Source organism: Octodon degus, unplaced genomic scaffold, assembly GCF_000260255.1.
Source record: "Octodon degus isolate 3935 unplaced genomic scaffold, OctDeg1.0 scaffold00027, whole genome shotgun sequence".
Lineage (NCBI taxonomy): Eukaryota > Metazoa > Chordata > Mammalia > Rodentia > Octodontidae > Octodon > Octodon degus.
Genome location: NW_004524603.1, coordinates 16,266,963 through 16,284,008, shown reverse-complemented (window position 1 = coordinate 16,284,008; position 17,046 = coordinate 16,266,963). Strand labels below are relative to the sequence as shown.

General features: G+C 46.1%; 1 protein-coding gene across 10 annotated transcripts in view; it reads right to left on the bottom strand.

Moving 5' to 3' along the window:
* Hipk2 (homeodomain interacting protein kinase 2) overlaps positions 1-17,046 on the bottom strand; it is a 210,495-nt gene that overhangs the window by 51,267 nt on the left and 142,182 nt on the right. For 8 of the 10 annotated variants that reach the window (XM_023712846.1, XM_023712848.1, XM_023712849.1 and 5 more), the window contains exons 7-9: positions 13,791-13,953; positions 7,793-8,000; positions 6,855-6,976 (exon numbers count right to left, since the gene is read on the bottom strand). In XM_023712846.1, coding sequence (XP_023568614.1) covers positions 6,855-6,976; positions 7,793-8,000; positions 13,791-13,953 — 493 coding nt within the window. The remainder of the gene's footprint in view (positions 1-6,854; positions 6,977-7,792; positions 8,001-13,790; positions 13,954-17,046) is intronic. The other 2 variants (XM_023712847.1, XM_004629045.2) reach the window with 1 other exon arrangement.

The window sequence follows — 17,046 nt, the reverse complement described above, 5'->3', positions numbered from 1 at the left end:
CCATGCTGGGCTTGGGGTAGGCAGATGTATAGGAAGCTTCCAGCATAATAGCTTAGAATAAACAAAACAGAAACTGAGAACAAACAAAAAACCATGTAGAAACCAGAGGAAATTTCCAAAGATCTGTAATTAATGACTGAACAGAGTTAAAAAAAAAAAATCCATGAAATAAGATTATATAAGGGGAATATTAGCTAAATTCAGTGAACAAGAAACTATAAATTTGAACGATGACAAATGAACAATTCAAAAGAAGATAAAAAAGTCCACATTTCTCAGAAAGCAGCAGACAGACGATATACAGAAAATAGAAGGGGAATAATAAAACTGGAAGGAGAAAATTAGAACTATCAAAACCCAAATTCTAAGAACTTTACAGAGAAGAAACAGAAAAGAGAAGAAATTGCCAAAAGAAAACCTTAAGATTAAAAGGCAAACACAGGGTTAGAGGTATAGCTCAGTAGTAGTGCCCTTGCCTAGCATTTCTGAGGCTCTGGGTTTGATCTCCAGTACTGAATGAAAAATTTAAAATTAGGGTGCCAAGAACAATAGAGGTAGAAAAGACCCACAAGAAAATATGAAGTTATGAAATCTGAGACCACTGTAGACAAGGAGAAAGTCTTAAAAGGTTTCAGGCAGAAAAATAACAGATGCTGAATTGAATATGCTCAATTATAACACGTCAACACATACTTTTTTTTTTTTTTTAAATAGCTTTGGGAGGATTTGGGGCTGCATAATAAAAAACACACAGAAAACGAATTCAATTTAAAAACAAGACCTATTAATGGCAGGAAAAATACAAAGTTGTACAAGAAAGGAAAAGTAATTATAGCACATTATGAAGATCAGCAAAGAGTAATAAACAAGGTATTTTTTTAAGAGTAGGAAAATTTATTGGAGAATTGGAATGGGGAACATGAATAGCTCCTGAGAGACAAGAGGGGGCCCAAATGGGTTGCCCACATACACAGCATTGATGACAACTCTAAATACTAGAAAGCTGGTGGAATTAAAAACCCATCTGAGCAGAATGGAAGAAAGGGAGAGAAAGTGAGAGGCAGGAGTGAGACAGATCGCGTGTGTTGTGAGCGGGGCTAAGTCTTCACCTTCCAGAACAGGAAGTCAGTGGTGATATTAAACATGGATAATCAATAAAACCCAGTCTGGTATGCTAATAGAGGCAGGGAGTTAAGTAAGATTGAATGGTCAAGTTCAAAATAATTGTTCTGAGGTAGTAGAATTTAAAATGGGGAAGAGCAGGGAGTTATGAGATTTATGGCAATTTCTGTCAAACCAAACCATGCCGGTGTGTCCTCGTCTACCTGCTCACCCAGATCTGGCACTGCATGACTTCTGGCTCTTCCTAAAGATCAAAATGACCACGAAAGGTAAATGTTTTAAACCAATTCAGGGTACAGAGGGAACTGTGACAATGTAACTGAAGATGCCCAGGAAAATGGACTTCCAGAGCCGCTCTGAAAAGCGCCAGATATGATGAGATATGTGTGTTCAAAGGGAGTGAAAATATTCTGAGGAGGGGTAATGGCAATGTGTCTTTTAGTGTAATACATACTTTACAAATTTAAACACTCATGGCATTTGCCAATCATACCACATGTATATTTTTATAAGTTGTGGTATTAATATTTATTTATTTAGCCAGGGATCAAACTCAGGACCTTGCAGTTGCCAGGCAGGTGTTTATTCCGCACAGCTATATCCCTAGCCCTGTGGTAGTTACTTTAAAAAATCACGTAGCTATATTTTTTGAAAAAGAATGAAACTTAAATTTCAAAAATAATTTCTTGACTGGGTACGGTGCTCACACCTGTAATCCTAGCACTTGGGAGACTGAGCAGGAAGACTGCGGTGAGTTCTAGGCTAGCCTGGGCTATAAAGTAAGTTGAGGGCTGGAGAGATGGCTCAGTGGTCTAAAGCACCTACTTGAAACAAGCTTGGCAAAGCACAGGGACCGCGGTTCGATCCCCAGCACCACATGCCAGCCAGACCCGCCCCCTGGTGGGCTGAGCTGGCCACACACACACAATAAATAAATGTAATAAATAAAAATAAATAAATATTTAAAAAAAATAAAGTAAGTTGAAGGTGCTCCTAAACTGCACAGTGAAACCCTGTCTCAAAAAAAGACCAAAGAAATTGTTTTTTTCTTTAATGTCACACAGCCAATACATGGCAATCAGTGTCTGAGCATAGGCAATGCAAGTGCACACTCCCAGGCAATATCCTGCCTCTCTTTATGGAGAGGAAACAAATGTGACGGACTGTGCTAGGGACCAGGCTGTGTGGCAAGTGAGTGGAGTGGTGTGACTGAGTCTTCTTTATTCAGCTACCACACCCAGCAACACAGGAGCAGAATGTGGTGGCACAACAGTGGTGGGAGAAACTAGTCTGAAAATGTTATTGGCAGAGCGTTCTGAGTGAGAAGCACTGACATTTGTATCCTGGATGGTAGGAAGAATTCGAAGTAATAGTTTGTCTTCAAGGAAAAATTTAAAGGGATTTAAGTGATGAACGATTCAGTTGGCTAGAAGAATATAAAGGGAGGCTGAGGCAGGAGGACTTCCATAAGGTAAAGGGCAAGCCAGACTACAGAACTAGACTTCCTCTCCAAAGAAAACAAAAGAAAAGGAAATGTAAAAATCCTATGGAAAATGGCATCTAAAAGGGTCTGGCATTTTTGAATTTCTGGCCCAGCCTTGCTAGTCAAAGGGGGTTTGAGATGGGGAAATTTGATTTGGTTCTTGTCCAGTTTGGTTTGCAACCAGAATTGTGGAAAGAACTAAGTTTGTGAATGGAGGGGCCACTGTATTTTCTCTGTCAAGAACTGTATTTCTCATCTCTCTGCCTTCACCTGCTCATGCACAATTTCTGTGGTGGCAGATGCCAGCGATAGCTTGGGCATGGAAGGACAGAGGCACATAGCAGAAAAGTTTTCTTAGCTGGGTGCTATGGCACACACCTATAATATCCACACTTTTAAGGCTGAGGCAGGAGGCTCCTGAGTTCAAGGGCAGCCTGAGCTACACAGTGAGTTTTTTCTTTATAGGCAATGCATGCACAGCAGCCCGTGTCCCTGCTGGGAGAGTGGATGTGCTCTCTGCTCTAGTGCAGACAGAGAGCTCAGGGTGGCCCAAGAGACTTCCTAGGGAGCAGGGGCCGCTTCCAGGAGGTAAGGGGCGAGGGGGGGAAAAGGCAGAAACAACAGTGCCAAGAAGAATTGACTCAAAGCCTCAAACCATCAAAGTAAAATTCTTAAAAAGAATGAACCCAGGTTTTTAGATACTTTTAAGGTAAACAGTTTTTAGAATGGTTCTGCCTGAAGCCTAGAAATGTATCCATAGATGAAAGATTCAGCTTGAATGTTTAATGACTGCTTTATGACAAAAGTCACCACACTAGTTTTGTAACTTGATGTATTCTGGTTCTTCAGAAGGATCATTTAAAAACCTGTAGGAGAGAATCCAGTCTTAATAGGCTAGCGTTGGCATTGATCAAGTGAAAAGCACAGAGAAAGAGGAAAAACAACCAATAAATAACAAGATATGGCGTGACACTGGATAGGGCCAAATTTTTTTTTTTTTTTAACTTTAATATATCTTAGAAGTTTACCTGTCACGACACACAGGTCTACTGCGTCCTTTTTACTGGCTAGACAGTGTTCCATTTCCTGCACTCATCTACTGAGTAAACAATCTCCTAGGGATGCACACTGAACTTGCTTCCAATAGTTCTTTGCCACAAACACTGTAGCAATTAAAATCTTTGTACACGTTTTTGTTCACTTTCCCAATTACAGACTTAGGTTAAATCAACTTGGAGATTTACCACACTCTGGAGATTCTTTTTCCAGTAAGTAAAAGGTAGAGCCCTCCCTTGCTATGACTAAAGAACTGAAACAAATTCAGAAATGCCAAGCTGGGCCGGGGAGATGGCTCAGTAGAATAATCGCTTCCCTGGCAAGCGCAAGGGCCTGAGTTCAATCCCCGGTTCTGCCAGAAATGCCAACCCTACTGGTTCCACCAAACTGCACAATGAAGAAGTGTACTTGAGCTAAGAGGAGATGCTGCTTGTTACTTCTTTCAGAGATGGCTGTTAGCTTACTCAGGTTAAGTGTGCAAACACAATAAAAGGCCTGTAATTACCCTTCAAAGCACACATGAAATCTATAGATTTTCTGGCTCACAGAAGAGCAGCAGAGGGGACTGGTCTGGGTTTTTGGCATTCAGATAAAATATGAAAACCTTCTTAGTCCCTGGACAGCTGCAGTTCTTTCCTTTGATCCATCTTGGGCTTTTCTGAACTCCCTACTCTGGAACTAGGCAACAAAAGGAAGCTGCAAGGACTGCTAAGATAGGAGGGAGACCTGCTTTAAATATAGAGGGTCTTCATTGACAGCATCCCCCATGAAAGAAGCCTGTGTGTCACCAGGCCACCAGCTGCTACTGTCAGCGGCCACTCATGGTGTCGCAAAAGCAAATCATGTCCATCTTAGCTTTTCCCGAAGAGGTGCCGATATCCAACGTATTTTATTTTATTTATTTATTTTTGTATTTTAGGGAAGAAGAGACAGGGTGCCAACATATTTTACGAGACAGGTTTAACCCTGTATTCAAATCAAAGAAGGATTCTATAAGAAAGGGAAATTCACATGCCATTTCTCACCTATGAACACAGATGTGAAAATGCTAATTACAGTATTTGCCAAATGAATCCAGTACTTAAAAGTATAGCATCATACCAAACACAACATAATTCAATAAAGTTTATCTTATAAATATAAGGATAGTTTAGATTGTGCAATCTGTTATATAACTTGTTATACTTACTTGTTACATTATATATAATGTGTTGTTTTAACAGATTAGGGAACAAATGATATAGGTATTTCAACAGATGCAGAAAGAATGTTTGATATAATTCAATATTCATTAAAAATGTAAGTATGATAGTTTCTCTATCAAATATTTGTAGTAAATAGAATAACCAAGAATCAGCTAGAAGGATTTACTTTAAAGTAGAAGTCAAGGACATTCAATATGAGCACTGTTATTTTTTTTTTTTTTGGTGGAATCGGGGATTGAACTCAGGCCCTTACGCTTGCCAGGGAAGCGCTTATTCCACTGAGCCATCTCCCCGGCCCCGAGCACTGTTATTTAACTTTTTTTTTTTAAATGTATTCTGGCACAGGGTCTTACTATACAACTTGAATTTGTAGTGATCCTCCTGTTTTCAGCCTCCCCAGTGCTGGGATTATGGGCGCATGCCACCACACCTGGTCTCGGTGGCCAGCTCAGGGCTCCCAGGAGCGGGGACGGCGCAGCACGTGGGGCCAGAGATCAAACCCTGGATCCTGTGCTTGCCTAAGCAGGCGCTCAGTCCACTGAGTTGTCTCACCAGCCCTCCAATATTCTCTTTGTTTTTAAACTAACATTTTTATAGAAGACTGACGTTGAAATTCATATGGAAGCTAGGTGTGGTGGTACAAGCCTATAATCCCAGCACTCTGGGAAGCTAATGCAGGAGAATCTCAAGTTCAAGTGCAGCCTGGGAACTTACTGACACCCTATTTCAAATTTAAAAAAAAATTCATATGCAAAAGACAAGAGACAAGGAAATACTGAAGTACATGAGAACCAAGCTTTCCTTACCAGTTACTAAGACATCTATTAAAGTTATGAGGATTAAGATGAACAGAACAATAGAGACACCAGCAGACTATAGGAAAGCCAAGAACAACTTGTACAATGTGATTACATAAAGATTAAAACCACAACCACTTCTATTTAACAAGCGATCATAAGTAAAGTGTCTTTGGGAACACCTTGGGAACCTGCCTTACTAAGCATAAAGTGCTCCCTAACTGACGACATCCAGGTCAACTGCCCTTGCACCCTGTTGCAGAAAGGAAGAGATGGAAAATGGGCAGCAGGATGATGAGGGACAGGTGCTGGCCTCAGGCCTCTTGGGCTTGGGGTCTGGCTCTGTCATCTCATTGTTGTGTGTCTTTGAGAATCAGTTCTAGTTTCAGTTTGTCAGATGGAGACAAACGCCTTACTGTATTGTTGCAGGGATTATTAAATAAACAACTGCACAGTGCCTGCCATAACAATGGGGTACTTGTTACTAGGGTTCAAATAGCATCGAGGATTCATTACTGTTATTGCTACTCTTGCCTTCAGGTTATATTATTCTGTTTTTTTTTTTTTTTTGCGGAACCGGGGATTGAACTCAGGCCTTTGCGCTTGCCAGGGAAGCGCTTATTCCACTGAGCAATCTCCCCAGCCCCAGGTTATATTATTCTTGACGGAATTCCAGACATTTTCATCTCCAAGGCTGGAATTGAAAATTCCAGCTACCATTCAGAGTACCTACATGGAAAGACAAGGGAGGTTCCAGCACGCAGCTGCTTTGAGCCTGTTTTTCAACTACAAAATGGAGGAATAATCTTCAGGGCTCTTTTGGCTTCAGAAAATCATTTCTATTTTGCAAGGAAGAAATTTGAGGCAAAGAGATGTTAACTGCCTTGCCTTAGGTCATTGAGAATTTCTAGCAGATTTCAGATTAAAACCTTGGTCTCCCAGATTAATTTGCATTACAAAGATCCCACAGTAATTTCCCTAGACTCTTGGTATCTACATCTCTTCTTGAAATTGTAAGCAGATACTTAGGAAGGTAATTCACTTGGGGATCATTTAGGATATTAGAGATATATTCCAATGACTGGAAGCTCCTAACTCATTACTAGGGAGTGAATTATTGGAGACAGAGCTTCCCGGTAAATGACATTGACACAGGGGATGTGACGTGTGTGGTGACAGAGGAAAGGTTACCTGAGCAAGCAGGCCTGGCTGGATCTGAAGAGGCTGCGCTCCTGGGGCTTGAGTGACGATGGGGACGGCATTTTCCATGCGCACTGAGTAGCCAGCATGCTTGGAGGGAGAGGCCTGTAAGCCTGCTCCAACCAGGAGGAAGAGAGGAGCCAGATGAGTGACCAGAAACAGCTAGATGAGGAGATCCCGCCCAGCCAGTAGCTCATCTGTCATCTCCCAGTTCCTGACAACCAGGTTTTGTTTTAGGGGCTTCATGAAGTTTCCCCTTTAGTTTTTAAATTAAAAAACAGCGGGGCTGGTGATTTGGCTTAGCGGTAGAATGCTTGCCTAGCAAGCTGGAAGCCCTGGGTTTAGTCCTCGGCACTAAAACTAAAAAATAAACCTCCCCTAAGAAGAAGCACCTCCCACCAACCCCCCCCAAAAAAAACAAAACTTAAATGTTTTTTACAGGCCAGGAGGTCAGCTTTCTCTGTGCACTGCCACAAGGTAACAGTCACTCTACATGAGAAGAGTGCTGCTGGGGTCATGGCCAAAGAATCCTTCTGGGGAGGAGGCCCTGGAAGGAACTTCTCATACAGATAGAATTGGATGATGTTGGCTGCTGGGCAGATTGGCAACTCTCTATAGATACTGCAACAGGGCCTTTCATGTGAGGAAAGCAAGCACACACATCAGCATGACAAAGGGCCCACTGACAATGTCCTGAATTACAGGCAGCTGACCAGGGACACAATCCCTGGCAGGTGGTGACAAAAACAACAAATTGACTTGGTGCCCAAGCACAAGTCCTATTGTTCTAGGTTGGTCACAGTGGGACATGAGCCCCTGGCACAGGCTCACCTCTCACTGAAGGAAAAGAGGGCTTTCTTCCATGGAAGGAGCACGCCAGGGGCTGGCAGCTGCCCAAGTGCTGGAGAGCAGCAGCTCTGTCCGCTTACCTTGGAAGCCAGGGGGACACACGATGAGCGCTTGCTGGAAGGGGTCAGGCCGGGCACAAATCTGAGCTGTTCCCGTCTGCAGGGGCATGCTCCGCTGGGCCACTGCAGCCATGGATGCCGCTGAGGGCTGGTAGAGTGTAGATTGGTAGTTTAGTATGGAGACCTCGGGATTGGCTAAGGAAATAGTGGCACTGGTGGAGGTGGGAGCCTAAAGGAATGACGGGGATTAAACAAAAATAAACAAAAATAAAAAATGAGGGAGGTGGTACGTTGGGAGATATGAATTTAAACCAAATAAATGAACTCAAAGAGAACAAACAAAAACTAAGAGCACAAACAGAGAGAAGCAGAAACCCAGTTGAAAGTCGCAGGGTAGGCACTGGAAGGCACAGGAGACATGCAGCACCTCTGAGGCTCGTATCCAGGCCTACTCCTTGCAGTCACGGGGCCCAGACAACAGTACAAAGGGCTGCCTATTTATTATATGTTTACATGTGGAAAAGTTATAGGTTAGGCTGGGAAACTATTAAATAAAACATCTGCCCCTCCTCTTGGACCAATTGTGTCTTCCTAGCAACCAACCTGGAAGCCAGGTCTGAGCTGAGGGCTTTGGGATTCCTTGGGTTCTGCACTGCAACAGTGTGAGAAGCTGAGCCGAGCCTCACTTTACCCCACCTGGCCTGTTCCCACCAACTAAGGGGCTTTAGGCAGACAGGGACAGTGGTGCCTGCCATGCATCCAAGGTTACTCTTCCCCTGGGGCCTGGTGGGGCAGTCCATAACCTGGGTGACCAATCCAGGAAGAGGCCTCTGCAGGCCCTGACGGCCCAAGCCCCGGATCTTCAGACCTCAGCCCAGCAGCACTGGCCCCAGGAGGAGCTACAGCACAGCCCTACAAGGTGCCCTCTTGCCCAGGCCCATGGCATCCTTAGATGCTGCAGAGCAGTTACTGTGGAGCTGTGAGCTAGAGACCCTGCACTTTAGGGCCCTCAGAGACTGGGCTCTCTTGTCTGAGTTCCTGGCCCTGAGGGTGGCATTCGGCTACTAGGGGTGGGACAGAGAGGGCTGGAGATCCAGTTTCAGTGGAGTGGGTTTGACAAGCGCAAGCCATCACAATGGTGTTTTCTCTCCTTTCTCCTTCAGGAAGAGACACCATTTGAAAGTCAATTTCAACATGAAGCCTCCAGAAGAACAAATTCCAAACTGGGATTCTTCAGTTTCTCCCTTCTTAGTTTTCCTCACACTGATCCTTTAGCAAGATAAGGGGAGGCTGGCACAAGTTTCAAGCTGCACATTGTCTATGGAGGAGGTTATGCCTCTAGCAGGTATGAAGAGAAAGGGACACAGAGGGGAAGAGCCAAGTGCCATCCTGGACATACACACAGAGGCTGAGCAGAGTGTGCGAATGTGTCAGGTTTGATAGTAAGGACCAGGTCTCATTTTATATATGCTTTTTATACTCGGATTGTAGGCTTAATTTTACAGGAAGGCAGTTTGTTTGAAAACAATCACTACATTGTGGTATGTGGATTAGGACTGAAGATACTTTTTTTCTTTGGTGGAACGGGGGATAGAACTCAGGCCCTTGTGCCTGCCAGGGAAGCGCTTATCCTACTGAGACATCTCCCTGGCCCCAAAAATATATATCGAAGATATATATTTTAACATGTGTGTTTGTTTGCCACCTACATCCAAACACAATGGCAGGGCACACTCACACACAGGCGGAAACCAGAGCCTGTGTCTGCCTCTGGCGGAAGGACTTCACTTGCTGGTTCCCCCGTTGCTCTCTCCGGGAAGCTTCCCAACACGTGTCATCTGCTTAGATTCTGCATGCTGGAGCCTAGCTCTAGCCTGAGGGTTTCCCTGCTTGGGGCCCTGGCACCAGTGTCCTCTAGGTGCCCCAGCTCATGCTGAGCTGATGCTCTCTCTGGTCAATCACTGCTCCTGCTGCTCCAGGTGCCCCAATTCTTTTTACTTGTTGCTTCCTGGGGCTGGGGTCCTGTAGGTCCTGAACAGTGATGCCCCAGTCCCTGCTTCTCTTCCAACTCCTCTTGGGGATGGTGGCCATTCTTTCCAGATTATTCTTCCAGAAGTACCCGTGGGTGTCCGGCCTGCTCAACAGCTCCAGAGCCTGCGAGGGAGTACGGGCTGTATGTTGTGCCCGATCTCTTTGCTCCTCATCCTTTCTTAGCTTAGCTTTTCCTGCTCTTTAGGTTCCTGGTACAGGGCAGATTAGTCCGGTCATTGTTTTCCAAGCCTATGTGAGCACAGGTCTTGGGTTTCAGATAAATCCTTTGGCCCACAGTATTCTATGCAAAGCCCTGCGCTTGAGGCCTAGGCCTGTGACCTTGTGCTCCACAGCAGGTCCACTTCCCCTCATGACCCCATCAATGGCAACACGGCTCCTGTCTCGCTCTTACAGGGTATGGTGTAGACCCCGCAGCTAGGCTCGCACTAAAGGGCTGTCCAGCCTGAAGAGGTCTTGCTCTGCTCTGGATTCCTGTACCTGAGTCTGTGCTGGCATTTATCTGGGTTTGCTTATGACCCATCTCACCGTGGAGACCATGAGCTCACTGAGAGGACGAGTTCTCCAGCTCTTGCAGATTCAAGGACAAATGAAGTTGCATCCTGTCCTGTGCCTGTCCATACTGTGACTATCAGCACGCAGGCAGGGTCCCTCTAGTTTCTGATCTAAAGATTGGCTGAAGAAGCTTGTGAAAAGGTACCAGTTTTCTATCTCTCTGTGTCCTCTGGTACTGGGAAAGGTAATTAGCCTGTCACCTGTTCCAGAGGAGCAGGGAGGGGTAACTAACAGCTCTGTAGCTAAGAAATGGAGACAATAAGAAAAAGTAAGTTTGCTGGCAATGTGGGCCTTAAAAAAACGGGATAAGTAATTCTTGCAAGCAGAATCATAGTTATTATTATTATTTTGTGTGTGTGGCCAGCTCAGCCCACCAGGGGGCGGGGTTGGCTGGCATGTGGTGCTGGGGGATCCAACCGCGGTCCCTGTGCTTTGCCAAGCTTGTTCCAAGTAGGTGCTTTAGACCACTGAGCCATCTCTCCAGCCCCCCAGAATCATAGTTGTAATAGACACTCAAAAGGTTTGACACCCATGAAGGGGTTTGGCCTACAAACACAAGTTAATATTCTTAGACTGCTAGGTGCAGTCAGGCGTAGTGGCAGATGCCTGTCATCCCAGCACTTGGGAGGCTGAGGCAGGACTGCCACGAGCTCAAAGCCAACCCTGACTACACAGTGAGATCCTGTCTGAAAAAGAAAAAAGAATGCTAGGTACAAATCACAGAATGCCACAGATACGCCAGAGAAGTGGCTGATCCACTGGGTTATACTAAGAATACCCAACAGCGGGCTCCTCATTCACTATGTTACTACCTGGGTTATGCTTCTAGAAAGCAGGGGAAGCCAGCTTCTAGCAGACAGAAGGGCTATGTGTCACTGACCCAGTTTCCTTAAGACATAAAGTGTTATAGGTTGGTGGCCGCTCAGGAAAAGTCTCTGGTGTGTCTGCCACACATGCGTTGCAGGGAGTGAGGAGCTGTTTACATAGCTTAATGTCCTACTTCTAGGATTAAACTGTGAGTGCATTTTGCTGCTTCTCAATATTTATATGGGCACAAAAGGTCCACGGAGCTCCTATGGAAAGCAAGCTACTAGAATGCATGGAGGCCAGAGAAGAAAGGCATTGAGGAGCTGTGGAACCATGTGGTGCTGTGTGTGTACAAGAGCGTGTGCATACATGTGCGTGTGTGCATGTGCTCCAAGAGTACGGACACCCGACTGTTTGGTTCAAGGCCCAAGCCTGTCTTGCATGAATTAAGAAAGTAGCCAGGGTAACAGGTTTAATTGCTCTGTACTTGTTTTCTCTCTAAAATGGAAAGGATGACAATATTAGCACCTATCTTACATGGCTGCTGGGAAGATGAAGCATGACATATGTAGGACAGTCTGGGACATACTAACTGTTTACTATCAGTGATCTTACCACTTCATGACACTGTCAGAGGAGGATGGCAGGCCTTACTGCTGAGGAACGTTTAACCCTGATATCTTCAAAAGCAGGGTACAGTAGAATCCAGTGCCAGAGAATGGAGATCGTATTCTCGGATTCCTTGCTTTTGTAGAATGGCATCTCCCTTTACCCAGTGCTATGGTCCAAACACTTTACTAAATTCCCAGCAGCTTCCTGATTTGGAAGATCTCAGTGCTATGAAGAAGAGCGGTTAGGTAACCACCCCTTTGATGAGAAGCCCTTTTGGTCGTCTGACAGGTAGGATGGAGGTGGCTTCCCTTGGCATGGTCAGGAGCCCAGGACCATGTGGGTCCTGTGGCTCTGCAGCTTGGTAGAGACAGGACAGCTTGGTGGGCACTTGTCTAATGTGACCCATGCTGTGGAGGATCCTGCTCTGCACTCCCTCAGGCCTTTTGGTATTGGATGGGGTGGACAGACAGTGGATGGGGATATGCTATGTGGGGTTAGCAGGTTAATATCATGTGTCTCCTGAGGCCTGGAGGAAAAGCTCAGGCAGTAATGACCAAAACCACAGTGACAGCTGTCAGAAGTTCATATCTTGCTGCAGATCCCTTAGCCTTAGGTCTGAGCTAAGGGTGAGGAGGAAATGTTCCTTTCTTTGGCCCTAAGCATTAAGAGAAAGCGTCAATAATAATGGCCTCCAGGGGGCAGCAGATTCCCCCTGACTTGGTGGCAGGGGGCAGAAGGAAGTAAAAGCCTGGGCCTTAGCACACAGCATGCAATAAGGCCCTGCTCCCCACTGCGAATCCCTAGAATACAAGAAAGGACTGGCAGGGACAGGGGCAGGGCTGAAAAGCAAAGGTCAGGAATTCCTCAGTGACAAGGGGGAACCTGACAACAAAGTGGGTGGCCAGGTAAACGTAGCCACGCTTCAGGGGTAGCACATTTGCATTCCTCTTCTCAGTGGTTGTGTCTGGGTGGGCATAAGTGTAAACACAACCATTTTTGTCATAGATTGGTATCAAGAAAAGTCTAGGGGGCTGGTGAGATGGCTCAGTGGTCTAAAGCACCTACGTATAATAAGCTAAGCTGAGCAAAGCACAGGGACCGCGGTTCAATCCCCCAGCACCACATGCCAGCCAGCCCGCCCCCTGGTGGGCTGAGCTGGCCACACACACACAAAATAAATAAATAAATAAAGAAAGAAAGAAAGAAAGAAAGAAAGAAAGAAAAGAAAAGTCTAGGGATGCCTCTTCGGGGGAACTGTGAGACTGGAAGATGACAGCACAAACAGTTTTAGGACTGGTGTGAGGGTGGACCTCTATAATCCCAGCACTTGGGAGGCTGATGTAGGAGGCTTGCCACAAGGTGAAGGGCTACACAGTGAGTTCAAAGATAGCCTGAACTACATATGAGACCCTGTCTCAAAAAGCCAGATAAATAGTCTTAGATCTTAAGAGGTAGTCGGAGCTACAGCTTGGAGATTATCATTCAGTAAATACTTTCCCATATTTTAAGCATTATGCTGGATTCTGCTAATTTTCTGCAAAAGGTTAGAAATCTGCAGGGGGAAAGAATCCCTTCGTTTTCTGGTCCCTTCTCTAGCTGCTAGGATCCTGCTGACAGCCTGCTGAGCTGCTTTCCCAGTGGCCTGGAGAAAGGACAGGTTTTATTTGTCCTGGATGGAGAGTACATGGACCCAGGGCAGAGGGGTGAGGGAGGCGCACAAGTCCTTTTCAGTTCTGGGATTCCTTACTGGCTAGAGGTCAGGCGCAGAAGTGTCATGGTGTCAGGCAGCGGAGAGCAGGAAGTGGCGCAGCCACAGAGAGAAGGCCCTGTGAGTCCTTTGTGAGACCGCTGAGGCCAATAGTCAAACAAAGAGCACCCGAGTGGGCCAAAGCCATAAAGGTGGAAGCAAGGGCTTCCTTAGAGAGAGGCTCTGGGGATTCAAGTCCTGCTGCCCACATCAGGAGCCCGGCCTGGCCGCCCTCTGCTGCCCGCTTACCTGGTTGTGGACAGTGGTCAGCTGGTTGTTAAAGGTCATGGTCAGGTTGGTAGACGTGCTGGGGGCCACGTGTGTGATGAAAGGGGTTTTGCTCTGGTTCACCGTGTCGTACATATTCACTCGCCGCTTGCAGATCTCCATGTTTTGGAAACAGGATTTGACACTGTTTATGCAAAAGGGAGAGGCAGGGAAAGACCGAGGAAAAGAGGGTAAGGTGGGAAAAGGAGAACACAGTTAATGTAGCACACAAGATAATCAGTGGCACTTGGTTTATCTGTAAACACGATAGGTTCTTGTGTAAAGTCTGCACATCTGTGACCATCAACATTCTACAGATGAATTCCCATCGTCCCCGCCTGGCTGGGCACAGCTTCTGTGATCACACCGCCCAACTGGTCCCCACGCGCTCCCTGCCATCCATCACAGGGCCCCCTGCAGCCTCGCTGCAGCCTCAGCTTTTGTGTGGTTTCTGGCTTGTGAACATACAGTTGAGTTCGGACTGGGATGCTGAACAGCTGCTTCGACCAAGCTTTCTCCTGCCTTTGCCTTCCCCAAAGGCAGTGGCGCCTTCTGCAGCTACCGGGACACCAGCCCCACCAGCTGTGGCCAAGGAGCTCCCCCTCAGCAGCCCCACTGCCACTCCGGCTCTTCCTTGGGGCTGGGCATGCAGTCACAGCATCGATGACGACGACGCTGATAACTAATAGTAATCAAGAGCAGCGCTAATATTTATGGTGTTTGCAATCTCTCAGCCCTACAACACAGCAAGGTTGTGGACAGAATTATTGTTCCTATTTTGTGGGTAAGGTTGAAGTGTGGGAAGCTCTGAGGTAATTACTATACTAGCAGTCTTCAGGCATACACATACACATGCAACCCCGCCCTCCTTATCCTTGTTTTTTCTAATTTTTGTTCAGTTACATAAGTGCAATTTCTCTCTCTTTTTTTTGGTACTAGGAATTGAACTCAGGACCGCATGGTTGCTAGACAGGAATTGTACCACTGAGTTATATCCCTGGGCCAATTTTCTCCTTTTTATCCCTCCACTTAAAAAATTAATTATAAAAGGGGTGCAGAATCTGGGTATAGTAGCACATGCCTGTAATCCCAGCACTTGGGAGGCTTAGGCAGGAGAATTATCACAAGTTAAGGCCAGCCTCTATTACATAGTGAAACCCTGTCTCACTCCCACCCCAGCTCCTGAGAGTCTTATAAGTTGCTGTGCCCAAATGCTGATATCTAAGCTCAAATCCTACAGACTCTCCAACTTCAGAATGGTATTTTAATTAGAATGCAACTGACTATATGTAATATTTTTCTATTATTTTAAGATTACAAATGTCTACTACATACATCATACTGTGGGTTAAGCAGGTATTTATAGGTTATATGTAAACATCCTTTTCATGGAAAGTGTTTTGCAAATTTAAAAAAATTTAGAACTTTTAAGGAATCTTACTTCTAAGCTAATGACTGTCTACACTGGCCACATAACACATGCTAAATGAAATTTATAGACCCTGGAGAGAAGAGAGGACACTCTCCCGATGTGGCAGTGAAGTATTCTGCTGATTATGCTGCCAGGGCCAACCTATCTGCAGCTGTTATCAAGGACCAAGTCTCCTGTGAGTGTGCATGCATAGGGTGCGGGCGTAAGCACATACTGGGTATCAGTTTTGGGATGTGTGTGAAGCATCTGATGGATTTATGACAATTCAATGCAAAATTTTCAGACTCACAATTTTCTCACTGAAAATGGTTTGCATTTTGATTGTCAGGCCGGGGCAAGCACTTTCACTTTGGGTTAGTTTATAAGATGTGTTCTTAAGGAGTTCATGCATTAGAATCTTGCGAAGAAGAGAGTGGGGCTCTTTCACCTGGGCACCTGCGGCTTGGCCCCACGGTGGAGTCTGCAGCAGGGCGGCCTGGAGGCCTGTGGTCTCCACAGCAAGTTCCAGGACCTAACCTTAGCCAAGTGCTGGTGTGCTCGGAGACATACCATCTTAGCCTGTTTTCTGAGCTCGAAATTGTTAGTACTGCTTTCATTGGCTCCTGCCACACTAGAGACAGGATGGATCCTGTAACCTGGGTTTGGAAGGGATGGCTCTGGATTTCTCTGTGCTGGACTCTGGCTGTTTGAAATGTGGCTCTGAATTAAGGTGGCACTGCCTTGCTGCTGCAGTGTGACCTGACTTGCTTCATGGACTGCGAAGGAACAGGGCTGAAGTAGAAGAAACAGCCAGCAGTCCTTGCTGCTCACTCCCTTATTGAAGGCTCCCTTGTGAGCTCGGTCGAGCCTGAAGATGTGGCCCTATCCGATTCTGGCCATGGCAGGGGCCATAGTGGTCTGCAGACCTCTCTAACCTCCTGGCTCTCCTCACAGTATTCCTCTGCCTCTAGATCTAAGAGATCTGTTGCTCTTTGAGCATATAACTGTCCCTGCAGGTGTGCAGGGGTATGGTTCTTTATTCTCTCATGTCCCAGGTACCTCAGGTAGAAGTGGTATTTCCGTGTCCCAAAGCCCTCTCCCCCCAACCCCGAGGCCTCTGCCACTGGCTCTGTCTTTCTCTCTAAGCCATTCCCTGCCTAGCCAGAGTGACCTCAGAGGCTGCGCTGATGACACATCAAACACCCTGGCTTCTCTGTGACCTGGCTTCCTAGTGATCTGGCCCTCAGTCCCACCACCTCTTCCTTAGTCTGTGAAACCTCAAACTACTCCATTCCCACAAGTGGAAGCCCAAGCATCCTGTTACTCGGGGATGTTCTCAGACTATCCGGCTCACTTAGCTGTTCGTACAATAACCACCCCAAGAGCAGCCTCAGGCCTCAAGTTCACTTGGACCCTTCCAGTCTACTTCCTTTCTCTGTGGCCATAGCTGCCATTCTGGATTACAGCAGTGCCAATGGCAGTTTGTCTTTCCTTCCAAACAGCCTGGCAAAAATTCTGGCTGGACAAATCCAGCCTTCACCTGAGGAGATCAGTCACACTATCAAATCTTTTATGTTCAACCTCATCACTTGCCACTCCAGTCATGCTTCTCTGGTCAGTTTGCTTTGTCCCATTATGTCCCAGCTACTAAGCACTCTGCCCTCTTAAGCCACCAGCTGCCTTCTCAATAGAATCCTGTTGCCTGCTTTGGAGAGCCAGAAGCTGTCTGACAGGAACTCCACTTTTGCCCACTAAACCAGCTCACCAGCTGACAGCCACATTCCCCCTGGGCTGCCAATCTTTGGTGACATCTGCCTATCTATGTTT